This window comes from Mytilus galloprovincialis, chromosome 7, assembly GCF_965363235.1.
Source record: "Mytilus galloprovincialis chromosome 7, xbMytGall1.hap1.1, whole genome shotgun sequence".
Classification (NCBI taxonomy): Eukaryota; Metazoa; Mollusca; class Bivalvia; order Mytilida; family Mytilidae; genus Mytilus; species Mytilus galloprovincialis.
This window is the reverse complement of record NC_134844.1, coordinates 3867803-3883714: the sequence shown is the minus strand read 5'-3', so window position 1 is coordinate 3883714 and position 15912 is coordinate 3867803. Positions and strand designations below refer to the sequence as shown.

Here is a 15912-nt window from a genome sequence, read left to right as displayed (position 1 = left end):
AGACATAATGATGTGGATGTAAACATCTATAGGTCACTGTATGACCTTTAACAATGAGCAAAACATAAAAACTATAGTTAGATTATCAAAATTTTGACATCATTTTCACAAATATAAAAACAATTCAGACAAAAGAAACATCCTGATTTATAATATATCATTAAACAAAAAGGAAAATACAACAGACAACATTTTACTATACACAAGAAACAAAATACAATAGACAACAACCAACCCTTACCACTGAATTACAAATGTATAAGCTATGTTTATTTTCCACAATTACTTTTGTTTTCAATTTCATCCAAGGCCGGTAGTTGCACCCTTTTATTATTTATGGATTAAAATGAGAAATTTCATAAACAGATATTAAAATAAACTTGTCCTACAACTAATAATAGATGTATTTAAATTAAAAATAAATAATAAGTTGGACATTTAGCCTGGATAAGTCTTTATATTACTAATGTATACTTGTATTGTTGTATAGTATTAACAGGGTGTAGCTCTCTTTCTATTGCTTATTTCAACATTTAGTTTGCTACAATAGAAGGAATGTTTAAGAAACGTGATAGATTATAAAATATAGACATTTGTCATTTTATGGCATGTTGAGAAAATATGAAGTTTTCTCCAGAATTGACATCTTTAACAAACGATTATAGTTTTGATGTTTATGTAAAAATTCAATGCATTTAAAAGAGGTTTTTGCCTGTTATTAAATTTACTTACTTGGTTGAATTAATAAGTCAAATTTAAAAAAAAAAAAAAGTATTTCTTATGACTGTCTAAAGATGTGTTGATCATTGGTCTAAGCTAGGTTACTTGTTATTTATAAATTAAACTTGGGTAGTCCAGTCAATTTCTGAAACATTTGTTCATATTGTGGTTAAGCATCAAACTTTGCAGGGTTTTATTTAAGGTTATATATAGTAAACATTTATAGCAATGGACCCAATTCACAAAATCTGTGTATTAACCTGTCATGTTGAAGTTGTATGTAGTCTACAATAGAGTACATTGTATACATTATGCTTTTGTTACATTATATGAAACACCTTCTAATCATTGTTATAAAATTGATTAGACTAAAATTAAATTTGTAATTTTAGATTTACTCTATATATTTTATAGGTCACTAGAGAGCTGAGACACTATGGGACAGAACCAAAGCTCTCGTTCTATACCAACAACACCAAAAGGTCCACCAGCTAGACCCAGTGCACAACCAAGTGCTCGTGGACTCAGTCAGTTAGGGCCACAGGGACCAAGTTATGTTAATCCTGAAAATAAAGTCTTGCCAATAGTGCTTCCTTCCTCTGCCAAATCATTATTAAGACCAGTGTCTCAGGAATTAAGTGATTTTCATCCAGAATATAAAGAAATCTTCCGTTCGGAAAGTTTAGAAGATGATAATGGAAATATTACTAATGGGGAAGTGGTTCATGATGGTTCAAAACACGGTATAAATAGTCAGGATGTAAATGGGAACTTATCTCCAAGGTCAAATGGACATATACCCAATGACAACAGAAATGGAGATTTGAACCGTCGCCCTGTATCAATGTACACTAATGGTGGTGGTGGTAATAACAATACTAATGTCAAAGGTCATCGCAGACAACTCTCTGCTTCATCTGTTCTTTACTCTAAAGAGAATACGATTATAGAACATCCTGATGAACCTAAATATAATGATGATCGACCAAGGAAGGTAACTCTTCCTGCTAAAAGTTCCTTTGATATGCCTTACTCAGAAAACCTAACTTATGCTCAGTTAGCCGAATATCGACGTAATCAAACTCTGGCTGAATTAGAAAGAAAAACAGGGAGGAAGATTGAAGATCTATCAGCATACGCAGAAGATAAACAATCAAACTTTGAAAGAGCGCCATCTACTAGATCAGCCAAAAGTTATCATAGTGCTGGATCAGCTGTCAGTAAGAAGAAAAGTCGAGCACCACCACCTCCCAATCAACCGCCTCCTCCTCCAGGGTCTAAATCAGCCCCAAATACACCAAGAGCTGCACCAGGGTCTAAATCAGCCCCAAGTACACCCAGAGGCAGTAATATGCATACACCACCTGCCAGACCTAATAAGCCACCACCTATATTAAAATCATATTCAGTAGACAGGGAGCCACCTGCAGATTATGATGATGCTCAACCAAGGAAAAATGTTTCTATTAATAGATCATCAAGTTCTGCTAGTGGTAGCAGAAAATCATATGCTCCTGCTACATCACCTCCACCCCCAAACGCACCGCCACCCCCACCTCCACCAGGATCAGGAATATTACGCAATACTAATCAAAGATTGAACAAATCAATGGTAGAACTACCAAGGGCCAATAGTGCTAGTGACTTTATAAAAGTTCGTAGTCCACCAGTTCGTCAAGATAGCTTCAATAAGCCAGCCTTACAAACTGAACAGAATAAATTCTTATCACAGATTCAGAAGGCTGCAGAAAATCGTGCAATGCGGCGACAAAACTCAGAACCAGCCATGACTTCAACTCCACCTATCAATGGTGATATAGACAATAGAGTTGATGTCAACTTGAATTTTAGTGCTTCTAAAAACACCTTGGAAGGTGCCAAAAATGATCAAGATTTACCTGTTAAAACTCCACCACCAGTGGCACTGAAACCCAATAGATCATCATCATCTTCATTTGAGCGTCAAAATTCTGTTACATCTGAAACAAGCACTGCAAATAGCGTTCAGTCATCAAGTAACAGTGAAGATCAGAATGGTGCAATTCGTAGACTCAACAGTCTTTTGCAACACGATATAAAACTAGCAGCACAATCAAAGGCCACTAAAATTGTTAAACATGCCACACCAGTCAAAGAAAAACCTATGGATCCAGCACAGGCATTTCGGGAGCAGCTTGCAAAAGCTGCTTATGAGCGTGATCATAGAGCAAAGACTGGACCTACTATTGATGAGAAATTAAAAGCTGCTCAGGCAGAGGAGAAAGAAAAGAGTGAAGCTAACATTGTGTTTTATACAGATCAGGTTACTGTGAAACGAACTGATAGCATTCGTAAACAGAATGAGGAATATAAAAAAGAGGATACTAAAAAGAGAGAGACTAGTGTACAAGAAACAAATGTTCAAGTTGAATCTCCAAAAGAAGTTTTTACCATCAATAAAGGTGAAAAGCCTAATCTTCCAGTCTTTACAAATGGCAATATGGTAGAACAAAAGGGTGAAATTATACATCATCCCCGACAGATGACTCCTGGGGGTGGCATTGGTTCTCAGAAGGATAGTTACCGTAATTCTATTTATGCATCAAAAGACTGGACACCAGAAGTAGACTTAGATTCTGATGATAATATATCTGACAGTGAGGTATTGACCTCAAGTCTTGGCAAATCTAATGGCTTCAAATCATCAGTATTCCCAGCAAAAGTTAATGAAATAAATTATAAAGGTAAGAAACAAAAAGGAAAAGAGAGAAAGTTCAAGAAAAGCATTGAAAACGATGAAAAGAAAAAACATGGCAGCATTAAAAAATTCAAAAACTCTGTTCACAAAAGTGTGTTAAATGCATTTGGTTCTATAAGTAAAGCTTCTGGGAAGGTATTGAAGAAAAATAAATCAGAGGACTTAGATAATGTTAATGAACAACCAATGAACTGGACTTTATCATCATCCTCATCTACGCCATCATTCTCCGGCACTCCGGTAGAAAGTCGACCAAATCTAAGTGATGGACAGTTGTCAAATCGTGCCTTTAAATACATGGTACCTAATGGTTACCAAGATCATGTGTCTCTGAGTAGTGAAAGCTCAGATGAAGAGAGAATTGTCAATAACCAGGTCATGTTTGAAACAAATGGCCATATTGAAAGTAACGAAGATACTGATAATGAGGATGGTAGTGATCAGAAATATTTGAAACGTGCTGGTGTGGCATATGTTAGTAAGAGTGGACAAATTGTTGTTCTACCGGAGTATGATAAAGTACAACCAGGTGAACAGAGACCTGGAGAATTCGATAATCATGCACCAAAACTTAAAAATAAGAAAAAGAAGTTTACTTTCGATAATACTGTTCGTAGAAAAGAGAGAGAACATATCAGTGAACAAATCACCATGGATGCAACAGAAAAGGAGAAAAAAAGAGAGGATGAAAGGCGCAGGGAAATGGAGGCTGATATTGATATTAAACGTACTCGTGAGTTAGAAGCTCGTGAACGCTTGCAGAGATTAGAAATGCAGGCTCAGTATCATCAGCAGTTATTACAACAACAACAACAGTATGGGATGCTGTCAGCGCCACCTCTGCCTCCACCTAATGGATTCCAACAAGGCTTTAACCCAGTGGAATTCTCTCAGTTCTTTGCTCAGCAACCTGGGTATGGTTTACCCTATGGAGCTCCATCAGGGTTTGGAGGTCCTATGTATAATAACAATGTGCCAAACATGTCTTATGATCTGAGTGAATACATGCGAATGATGGGTGTTCAGAACTCAACACCTACATCAACGCCTCAGCAATTAAATGCTTACATGTTAAACGGAGGACTACACTGGCCACAAACAAGTCTACTGTCATATCCAAACAAACAACAAGATGATTCTAAGCGTAATCAGGTTTATAACAATTGGAGTGGACCTAAGAAACAAATCGTTAAATCTAATTCTCAAGGAGACAGTGGTGCTAGTACTTCTAAAAAGACATCTTTTTACTCAGCTGATGAATCAGACAGTTCAGCCGGACTGTCTCCACAACGAACTGATGCTTCATTAAGTGCTTCCAAGAACAATGTTAATGGTGACACAAATGATAATTATGGATATAAGTCTAAGATATCTGTAACAACTGTCTACACACCAGGATTTACCAAAAGTGCTGCCTCAGATAATAGGTAAGGTTTGGTTTTATCTTTGATGACACTTGTTATGTTTTGGGTTAGTCAGGTTATGCTTTTTGTTGCTACTTGTTAATGTTGAGATTTGGGGTAAATACACCTTATCGCTATTTGTCCGCCATTACTAGATATCACACAGGTTCCCGTAAATTTTTGACGTCACAAAACAAAATATCTGACTCCACTATGGAAAATTGATTGTTGTATGCGTCAAAAGTTCAAGCTGCCGGGTCAGCCGGGATTAGCGATAAGGTGTATTGGAGAAATATCAAAGCAACACAAATTAAGACATGGAAAGTTAAACCATTAGAGGCATTCAGCATTGCACCAACACTCAAACTAAAGGATAAGCATTAATTGTACCGATGATAATATTGCAAACCTGGATATCTTTTAAGGTTTTAAGACTAGAATTAATCTTGCCATGTGTCATATGCCTAGGCTCATTGTAACATGGGTAAGCATTGTATTGGTCAATACCGAGAGTACAAATGCTTGATGTAAAGATTATGACAAATATAATGCAGAGTTGTATCTAAACTAAAGCCCAGCTTTTGAGGGTAAAGAACATTTACATAACGGTACTCTTTAAGTGTTTCCCACAAAAAAGGCATACTAATTTAATTAAAAAAGGGCATTTGGAGTGTGCAAAATTTTATAAAAAGGGCACCTAGAGAATGTAGAGAGTATGAAAAATTAACAAGAAAAGTAAAAGTAACCAGTTCAATAGATTAGTTGTATTTTAACCTTATTTTAACCTTATGTAGAAATTAGTCTTAATTTTGACCAAATGTTTGTTTTTTTTAAATATTTTGGCAATTCAATTAGTTTTGTGTTGTGACAAAATTGTGCCGTGAGAATTGATACCGATGATACATGTTAAGAAGTTTAAAATAATAAGTGCTTTTAACTGTTATAATATATGTGGGACTGGTATTTATACAACAAAAGATTTGGGATTAAGAACATTTTAAGATAAAGTATGCGGTTGTCGGTGTAAATGACTTCTTTATTATGTGTAAAGAATATTTAAAGTACAAAATTATAAATACAGACAAATTCATAATAAAGTCAGTAAAAAAACTTACTCTAGTTTATTTTAGGCAGATAAAAGTATAAATGTGAATCTGTCTATTGAACCTCATTAAAAATCCAGGCTATGAAGAAAGGGCAGTCTGTTATTAGCCACTTTAAGTGGTTGCTTTAAATAATGGCACCCTTTAACTCATTTAACAACTTCTTTAAAATGATATCTGTAGTAAATATTTGAATCTGTTTCTTATGTAAAATAAGAGGTGCAGGCTAAACGCCAATAACAACCCAATGACACAAATTACAAAAACATTTAAAGGAGAAGCACTTTTTAGTTTTAAATTGAATCACTTTTGGCACTGAGAAGAAATGATATACTTCAGTCTTGTTTATTGAAACCTGTTTCTGTCACAACCATTTCAATATAAATAAGAAGATGTGGTATAAGATCAAATGAAACAATTTTCCATCCAAGTCACAATGAATAAAAAGTTTACAATTATAGGTCTAAGTGCAACTTTCCATCCAAGTCACAATGAATAAAAAGTTTACAATTATAGGTTTAAATGCAACCTTCAACAGGTATCATTGGCTCACATTAAGCTATAAAAGACCCCAAAATGACACATTAAAAACAGTTTAACAACTTAGTTTTCTATGTACATCCACCACCATTGCTCTGGACTGCAGCCAACCAGTTTTTTTTACCAGTATACATCGAAACAAGGGAAATAATTCATTGTTTTAAATAAAGATTTAGGGGTTTTTTTTCAGAGTGAATTTCAAATATACAATAGAATAGGAAAGCTTAAATTTCTGTGTTTCCTGTATTGTTGTATTTCTCTTTTTCAGTTCTGTGATTAGTGACAATAGTGCTGATCGATGATAAAAGACGATTACTAAATACAGGAAAAATAATCCGTAAATGGCCTTGACCTACTGTGTTGGAACAGACCAAGAACATCAAGAAGATGTAGTTGTATTCCGAGGAAGAGTTGTGACACGAATTGAGAATTTCACATGTAAATTCTGCAAGTCTACGGTGCTGAGAATGTTGACTTTATATGTTCATGGTTGTGATTTATAGTTATATATTTGTTTATTTTTGTAATATTTTATTGTTAAAATGGTAATGTTAGTTTTAGCTGTCTGAACAATTTCTGACTTTTCCCAGTGCTCTGTCATCTAAGTGGGTTTGAAGGTCAATGTTAAAACCTTGATGGCCTTGTTCCAGACATCTTGGCCCATGCAAAACTCCACATGACCAGTTTTAAGAACTTCTTTTAGTAATACATTGTCTATGTGTTGAAATTATTCTCAAGGTTCAGTACAGGCACTTTCCAAGGTTACTCAGGGTCCATTAAAGGCAGATTCACAGGTCTTTCAGGGTTTAGTTAACAGACTTTCCCAGGTATCTCAGGGTCCAGTAGGCAGGTCCCTAGTCTTTCAGGGTTCAAAGCTGTCAGATTCCAAGGTAACACGGTGTCCAATATAGCCCCTGAGGTTTTTATGGTTAAAAAAAGACTGAATATTGTTAGTATTGACATTTTTCATAACTGAAGAAGTTGTACAGATTTTCTTACAAATTTTAAGATACGTTTGTGTTTTATTAAACCTTCAAAATAACTAAAATGTTCCAATTTGCATTTTAACCTTGCCAAAAACATTTGATATAGGTAGGAAAAAATTCCAAATAAATCTTGCTTTTAAATTAGATAACCGTTTTAAAATAGTTAATAATGAATGATCTTATGTTATAAAATTTTGAACTATTTTTTTTTATTGTTTTCTCCTACATCTAGGTAGTAAATCATAACAATATCTCATAATTAGTCAAATCGTAACGATATCTCATAATTAGTCAAATGATCATGTACAGAATTACAAATACTATGCAAAATAGTTCTATTTTTTTTTTTTTTTTTTTTTTTTTTATATTTCCTTGAAAGTTTGTATTCGAATCCAAAATACTATCAAATCATATTAAATACTTTATCACCATAAAATGTTTCCTTTAGGTAATTACTTGTGAAATGACAAATACATGTAATAATTTTTTAAGTCTGTTTAAAAGGTTAAAATTGTATAAATTTAACCTTTTAATGTTTGATTTATTGTATAAAAGAAGATAATAAAAATTAAATATTTTGATTATTTAAGGAAGAAGGAAGTTAAATTATTTAGTTTCTCTCTCAATTTCATTTCGTAGAGAGAGAGATAAAACAAAACAAGGTTGAAAATAATTACTTATTCAGTTATGCCAAATGAAATTAACACAACACCTAAATTATCAGGATTCCAGATTAATAATAAAAATCCTATCAAAAATTTTATTCTGTCATAGTTATACTTCAGCTGTATTTATATTATGTTATGATGCAAAGTAATAAATGTTAAAGAAAAAAATTATGATCTGAATATTTTAAAATAAGCATAATCAATTTATCAAAACTGATGGTTATCTATTTAAATTTTCAGTAAATCTTGGTCTTAAAATCAAATACCTGCTATTTTCATATGATAAAAACTTTATGAAGTATATTCTACCTTATGAAGTATATTATTCTATAATTAAAAAGTCATCAATTGTGGAATTTTTTGAAAGAATGCAGTCGATTGATTAGAGTAAATATATTTAAGTTTTTATTCAGTATGAATGGTACACATTTACCATTAACAGGCTATTATTTGAACTTGGAATTATTTTTAATTATGGAATTTGCATAATTTCTTGTGCTGAAAATTTTTAATAAATTCCATGTTTATTCTGTATTTAAATGTTCTGTGCTGCACACAACACTTTCTATTACAAAGAAGATAGTACATTTTCAATAGAATGTACTGTGCCGCGCACAACACTATCTATACAAAATACATTGTATGGCAAGTGTTATGATCTGCTTAAAACATAATAATCCATTTTTTTACCAAATAAACTTGAAATTTATCAAAAAATTCCAGCACAAGAAATTATGCAAATTCCATAATTAAAAATAATTCCAAGTTCAAATAATAGCCTGTTCATTAATACATTTTATAGTGAGAATGTTTATGTTTCAATTACTTATCTTAACAAACCACAAATCTTCAAAAGTGCTATTTTACAATATTATAAAACTCATTAAAAAAAACTTAAGTGATGTATGTAACAATTTTTATTAAGGCCAGTAAATGTAGTCCACCATTATTTGTAGACACAAACTGTACTGTCTTTTATAACACTAGCTTTGGTTGCCTTTATACTTTTCAGAATCTCAAAAACTTCTGTGATAGGCTATGTAACAAGGGAAATAACCCTAGATCTGATGTTCAATGTGTGCATGTATATTGCATGGGAGATAACTCTATATTGGTTGTGAAAATTTTATTTATGTACATTTGTTTATTTTGAAATTTTCAAAAAAAAAATATATATTTTTGTTATCATATGATTTATGTTATAAGTACATACATTTACATATTATTTTTGTATGTTTTTTCATTGAGCCATTTATCATGAAAATTAAAAGTGAATTGAAAAAACTAGTCAGGAATCAGTTTATCTTATTACACGTGTGATTTTAGAACTAAATTAGTTGTGTTTCTGTGGTATCAAATTAAAACAATGCTTAAATTTTGTTATTGAGAATTGATATGTTTTTTCAATCAGTTTACTATATATATATATATCAGGTTTTATGAAGTTGATTTTATTTGTTCCACAAAAACACAACTGATTTCCTTTCTATGTGACATGATCTATACAGGTCTGTTTAAATCAGCACTAACATCCCCACATTTATTTCTAATCATTTAAATACAACTTTTTTTCGCAATAATTTTGAAAAAAAAATGAAAACTATTGGAATGTTAATATAAAATTAATTATAATGATGATTTGAGCATGTCCTTTCAGATTTTATATTAACATATGCTTCCTTAGGAAGGACAAAAGATAATCTACACTCTTACCCTTTCTTGTGAACCATTAAGAACCGATGCTTGTAAAATTTTAAAGATTATTTTTACATAAACAAAGTTTGATTTTGGAAAAGGGTCAATATTTTTATCTCTAGTACAAGGTAATTGCATTTCTTTTATGCAGGCTTTAAACTGAAAATTAAATGATTACTAATTTTGTATTGTAACTAGGCACAGTTTGCAAATTGAACAAAAAGTGTTAAATGTTAGCACTTTGCAGGTATCACCTCCTCCATCCATTAAAATTAGCATTTATCTGATAAGAAAGGAGGATATTGTGTATTATTTCACACAAAGTCCAAATTGTTTCATTTGGAGTGCACTTTGGAAAAGGGATAATACAACAAACCTTTATTGGGGACTTTCCTATTAAGATTCATTGATTTATTTTTAATATCATTAAAAGATTATGACACAATAAATCGATTCATTTGAAGTCATCAACATTCTAAATATTAATCAAATATTCAGACATTGCATCATATTTTATTTTTCATATTTATACACATAAATCTGCATATATACAAATATCATTATTTTATTTAAACAATAAAGTGCTGAATTGTATGTAAATTTGCCATGAAATATATTCTTACATATCAAAATTTGTATTTAGACAAATATTTCATCTTTATGAATGTTGGTGATATATCTAACATTATAAGCCATTATTTTTTTTCATCAGGTATTTTTTGTCTTCACAAAATATTTATTTGATTGTTCTGCTTCTAAATGGAGATCTCTTATTCATTCCTTTTTTTTTTACTTTAAATGTGAAAGTTATCTAAGGGAGATAATTCATATTTAGAATAACATATCCAACCAAGTAATATTACATTCTGGTTATAGCAAATACATTGACATTAAATGTATTTTCTGATTCTTAATTGTATAAGGTTATTTTTGTATTCAAAAGTAGAAAAGTAAAAAGTGTTACTTCTATATACACAAAAACATAATGCAGTTTTTTTTATGATACTCAACGTTTTATTTAAAAAAAAATTCCAAGATCTGATATATTGCGTCTAAACTGTTAAGATTAATATTTTTGGTCAGACAAATAAGTTTTGATTTAAAACTTTTATCAATATGTGATATTGTTTTGTGTATAATTCTAAGATTATTCCATTTACTGTTTGCTTGAAGATCCTCGAATAAAGTAATTTTCATAGGAATTCTAGTACTTGCAAAAATTTAAAGTATTAATGTTTACTGTACCTTTAAATTCTTTAAAATATGTAGTAGATATTATCATCTTGAATATCTAAACTCATAACTTTCAAACACATCCATTTTGTAATGATTTTAGCTTAAACTTTCAGGAATTTTTGGTCCTCAATGCTTTTTTTAAACTACCAACTTCATGTCCTTTTCAACTTTTTTTTATTCGAGAGTCACTGATGAATCTTTTGTAAACGAAAAGTGTGTCTGGCCCAAATACAAAATTTCAATCCTGGTATCTATGATGAGTTTATTTAAATGCAGCAGCACACTTACTGTTTACATTTGAAAATTACTTTTTAGGTAACCAGGTCAGATAATTAATACTACCTTTCATTATTGTAGTAAATACCACCTTTTATTAGCTCACCTGTCCCGAAGGGACAAGTGAGCTTATGCCATCACTTGGCGTCCGTCGGCGTCCGTCGTCTGTCGTCGTCTGTCGTCTGTCGTCGTAAACTATTTCAAGAATCTTCTCATCTGAAACTACTGGGCCAAATACTTTCAAACTTTAACTGAATGTTCCTTAGGGTATCTAATTTATAAATTGTATCCGAAGTTTTGATCTATCAACAAACATGGTCGCCATTGCTAAAAATAGAACATAGGGGTCAAATGCAGTTTTTGGCTTATAACTCAAAAACCAAAGCATTTAGAGCAAATCTGACATGGGGTAATATTGTTTATCAGGTCAAGATCTATCTGCCCTGAAATTTTCAGATGAATCAGACAACCCGTTGTTGGGTTGCTGCCTCTGAATTGGTAATTTTAAGGAAATTTTGCTGTTTTTGGTTATTATCTTGAATATTATTATAGATAGAGATAAACTGTAAACAGCAATAATGTTCAGCAAAGTAAGATTTACAAATAAGTCAACATGACGGAAATGGTCAGTTGACCCCTTTAGGAGTTATTGCCCTTTATAGTCAATTTTTAACCATTTTTCGTAAATCTTAGTAATCTTTTACAAAAATCTTCTCCTCTGAAACTACTGGGCCAAATACTTCCAAACTTTATTTGAATGTTCCTTAGGGTATCTAGTTTATAAATTGTATCCGAAGTTATGATCTATCAACAAACATGGTCACCATTGCTAAAAATAGAACATAGGGGTCAAATGCAGTTTTTGGCTTATAACTCAAAAACCAAAGCATTTAGAGCAAATCTGACATGGGGGTAATATTGTTTATCAGGTCAAGATCTATCTGCCCTTAAATTTTCAGATGAATCAGACAACCTGTTGTTGGGTTACTGCCCCTGAATTGGTAATTTTAAAGAAATTTTGCTGTTTTTGGTTATTATCTTGAATATTATTATAGATAGAGATAAACTGTAAACAGCAATAATGTTCAGCAAAGTAAGATTTACAAATAAGTCAACATGACGGAAATGGTCAGTTGACCCCTTTAGGAGTTATTGCCCTTTATAGTCAATTTTTAACCATTTTTCGTAAATCTTAGTAATCTTTTACAAAAATCTTCTCTGAAACTACTGGGCCAAATACTTCCAAACTTTAACTGAATGTTCCTTAGGGTATCTAGTTTGTAAATTGTATCCGAAGTTATGATCTATCAACAAACATGGTCGCCATTGCTAAAAATAGAACATAGGGGTCAAATGCAGTTTTTGGCTTATAACTCAAAAACCAAAGCATTTAGAGCAAATCTGACGTTGGGTAATATTGTTTATCAGGTCAAGATCTATCTGCCCTTAAATTTTCAGATGAATCAGACAACCTGTTGTTGGGTTACTGCCCCTGAATTGGTAATTTTAAAGAAATTTTGCTGTTTTTGGTTATTATCTTGAATATTATTATAGATAGAGATAAACTGTAAACAGCAATAATGTTCAGCAAAGTAAGATTTACAAATAAGTCAACATGACGGAAATGGTCAGTTGACCCCTTTAGGAGTTATTGCCCTTTATAGTCAATTTTTAACCATTTTTCGTAAATCTTAGTAATCTTTTACAAAAATCTTCTCCTCTGAAACTACTGGGCCAAATACTTCCAAACTTTAACTGAATGTTCCTTAGGGTATCTAGTTTGTAAATTGTATCCGAAGTTATGATCTATCAACAAACATGGTCGCCATTGCTAAAAATAGAACATAGGGGTCAAATGCAGTTGTAAACAGCAATAATGTTCAGCAAAGTAAGATCTTCAATTAAGTCAATTTGACCAAAATTGTCAATTGACCCCTTAAGGAGTTATTGCCCTTTAAAGACTTTTTTCACAATTTGTTCATCATGTTGACTTACTTTAAAAAAATCTTCTCCTTTGAAACTGCTGTATCAATTTCAGCCAAACTTAGGCTAAATGAGTTTCAGAGTATCTAGTATAAATTTTATATTTTATTTCCTTGTATGTCAAGAAACATAGCTCCTATGGCTAAAATAGAACATAGGAGAAAATGATTATTTTTTTTGGCTTTTGAAGAAAATAGGACGATCCAAAAAACATTTAAATAAATTGAAAAGCCAAAATAATCATTGATGAGAGATTTAACCAAAAGAATTAAGGTGAGCGATTCAGGCTCTTGAGAGCCTCTTGTTATTGTTCATGTGATGTCCATGTTTGTTATCATGATTATTGCAATAATATCCACCATCAGGGACAATACAGTTATATCATTTCGTTACATTTATATCTAAATATATAAGAATAAAATAAATAAGATTTAATTCTTTTGATAATAGTTCTTCATTTCACCTAGCAGAGAAGATGAGTTGTTGATTGACATGTGATGCCAAGACTTTCATGTAAAGGGTTGGTGTGTGGTTCAAACCTATCTATACCTGGCAGGGTGAATATAAATAAGATAAATTATCAAATTTATGGGAAAATAAAGAACAGCCCCAAGACATTGATATGTCATATCAATAGTTCCTATTATACACAGGAACAAGATGTGGTATGATTGCAATTGAAACAACTTTCCACAAGAGACAAAATGACACTAAAAATTAACAACTATGGGCCTTCAACAATGAGGCTGGCCCATACCACATAGTCAGCTATAAAAGGCCAAAAAATTACTAATGTAAAACACTTCCAACAAGAAAATGAACAGCATAATTTATTCACAAAATAATGAAAGCATGCAAATTTACTGATGTAGAAATGCATATTTACACAACAGTATTCAGTGCTGTATTAATCATGCACATTTACACAGTTACATACTATTTAACATACATATTTATGTCTAATTGATGCATAACCTAGGTCTTGTTTTATTTATAAACATGTGAGTTTTAAATATCAAAACAGCCATATGGATAAACAAAAATTGCTTTACATTTTTGTGCCCCACCTAGAGTCTTTATGTTTTCAGGCTGTGCATCTGTTCGTTCAAACAACTTGAAACTTGGTACATGTGTTCAATATGATATGATCTTTCTCATATTAATACAAAATAAAGAGATTTGACCTCACTTTCGTAGTCCACTGAACATAGTAAATGATAGTCCCAATTCACATATCTGCCAACTGTCACTATTTGCGGGGGATTTCTACTATGAAAGCTCCCAAATGGAAATTTTGTAATTTTGTCCTATTTTAAACAACAAAGTTAATTTTAAATTGCTTTAGGCTTTTAAAAGTATTTTAGAAGCCAAAAACAATATTAAAATAATCTGAAGGCACCTCACACTGTATAGTAGCCTATATATAGAAGTCTGTAAATAAAGGCATCAGTAGTATACCACTGTTTTAAAGTCATAACTTAGGAGAAAAATCCAATGAAAACACATCAACTTCATGCAGACATTCACTTAAAAGGACCAACCAGCAAATTTAAAATTCACATGAATGGGGACAATTACACAGGTAGCGAACAGATTAAACAAGACTAAGATTTGAGCAATAGTACTATACATGGTAATATTTGAATTTGGTGTTATGAAACAGTGTTGATAAATATTTCGCCTGAACAAATAACCTTGATCAGCGTCAATAATTTTTACAATGCTAGTGTTGTATATAAATTAGCAAGTAATACAGGTAAATTTTGGACTATTGTTTTGATTACAAATTTGTAACCTCATGAATCAAAACAAAACCCAATACTCTTTAAACGTAACTACATATCTTTACTTCACAAATTATAAAAATGCATTAAGCATGTCTGAACCAGTGACGACTATACACCATACCTTATCCATCAAATCATCAGTAGTGATGGTGATACAAGGCTGAAAATACATTCTGTATATATAATTCTTCTAAACATTAGCCCAACAATGTTAGATCTGTAAACATGCTTTCGGAATGTTTTTGTTCTACCCTCACTTGGATTCGAACTGATGCTACTGAGATATCTTGACACCAAATCGCCTTGCAATGTGCCCGACGCGCTAGACCACTCGACCACCAAAGTTTCCCAAAATTAAAGCTTTCGGTTGCCGGGTGTTACCTTTCCTCGTCAGTTTTAATCTACGGATCCAATCCATCTATTAGACTATAAATCAAACAGAAGTATGAACAAAAGGAATAATCAATTATTCAATCACGTCTTGGTCATTATATCTGACTGAGACGTGCTTGGTCAGCTCCTCTTTACCCACTATCTGCGATGTTGGTTTACTGATGGTTTGCTCAATGACTTTCTACTTTCGATTACATAAACAAATAAACGCTGTTCAACGATTACATTATATTTTACTGGATCTTATCAATGACATAGTATTCTACAACAAATTGAGGTAGACAGTGTTTGAACTGTTAACTGTATCCCAGAGTTATAAGATGTCAACTTATTTTAGATTTTAAGTACTACGTACGTTATTCGGTGTGCATGTGTTATATATAAA

At 31.9% G+C, this 15912-nt stretch overlaps 1 protein-coding gene across 2 annotated transcripts in view; it reads left to right on the top strand.

Moving 5' to 3' along the window:
* LOC143082146 (uncharacterized) overlaps window positions 1-13788 on the top strand; it is a 38888-nt gene extending 25100 nt beyond the window's left edge. For both annotated transcript variants that reach the window (XM_076257704.1, XM_076257706.1), the window contains 2 exons: window positions 1135-4884; window positions 6772-13788. In XM_076257704.1, coding sequence (XP_076113819.1) covers window positions 1157-4884; window positions 6772-6805 — 3762 coding nt within the window. In that variant the 5' untranslated portion in view covers window positions 1135-1156 and the 3' untranslated portion in view covers window positions 6806-13788. The remainder of the gene's footprint in view (window positions 1-1134; window positions 4885-6771) is intronic.
* The last annotated feature ends 2124 nt before the right edge of the window (window positions 13789-15912 follow it).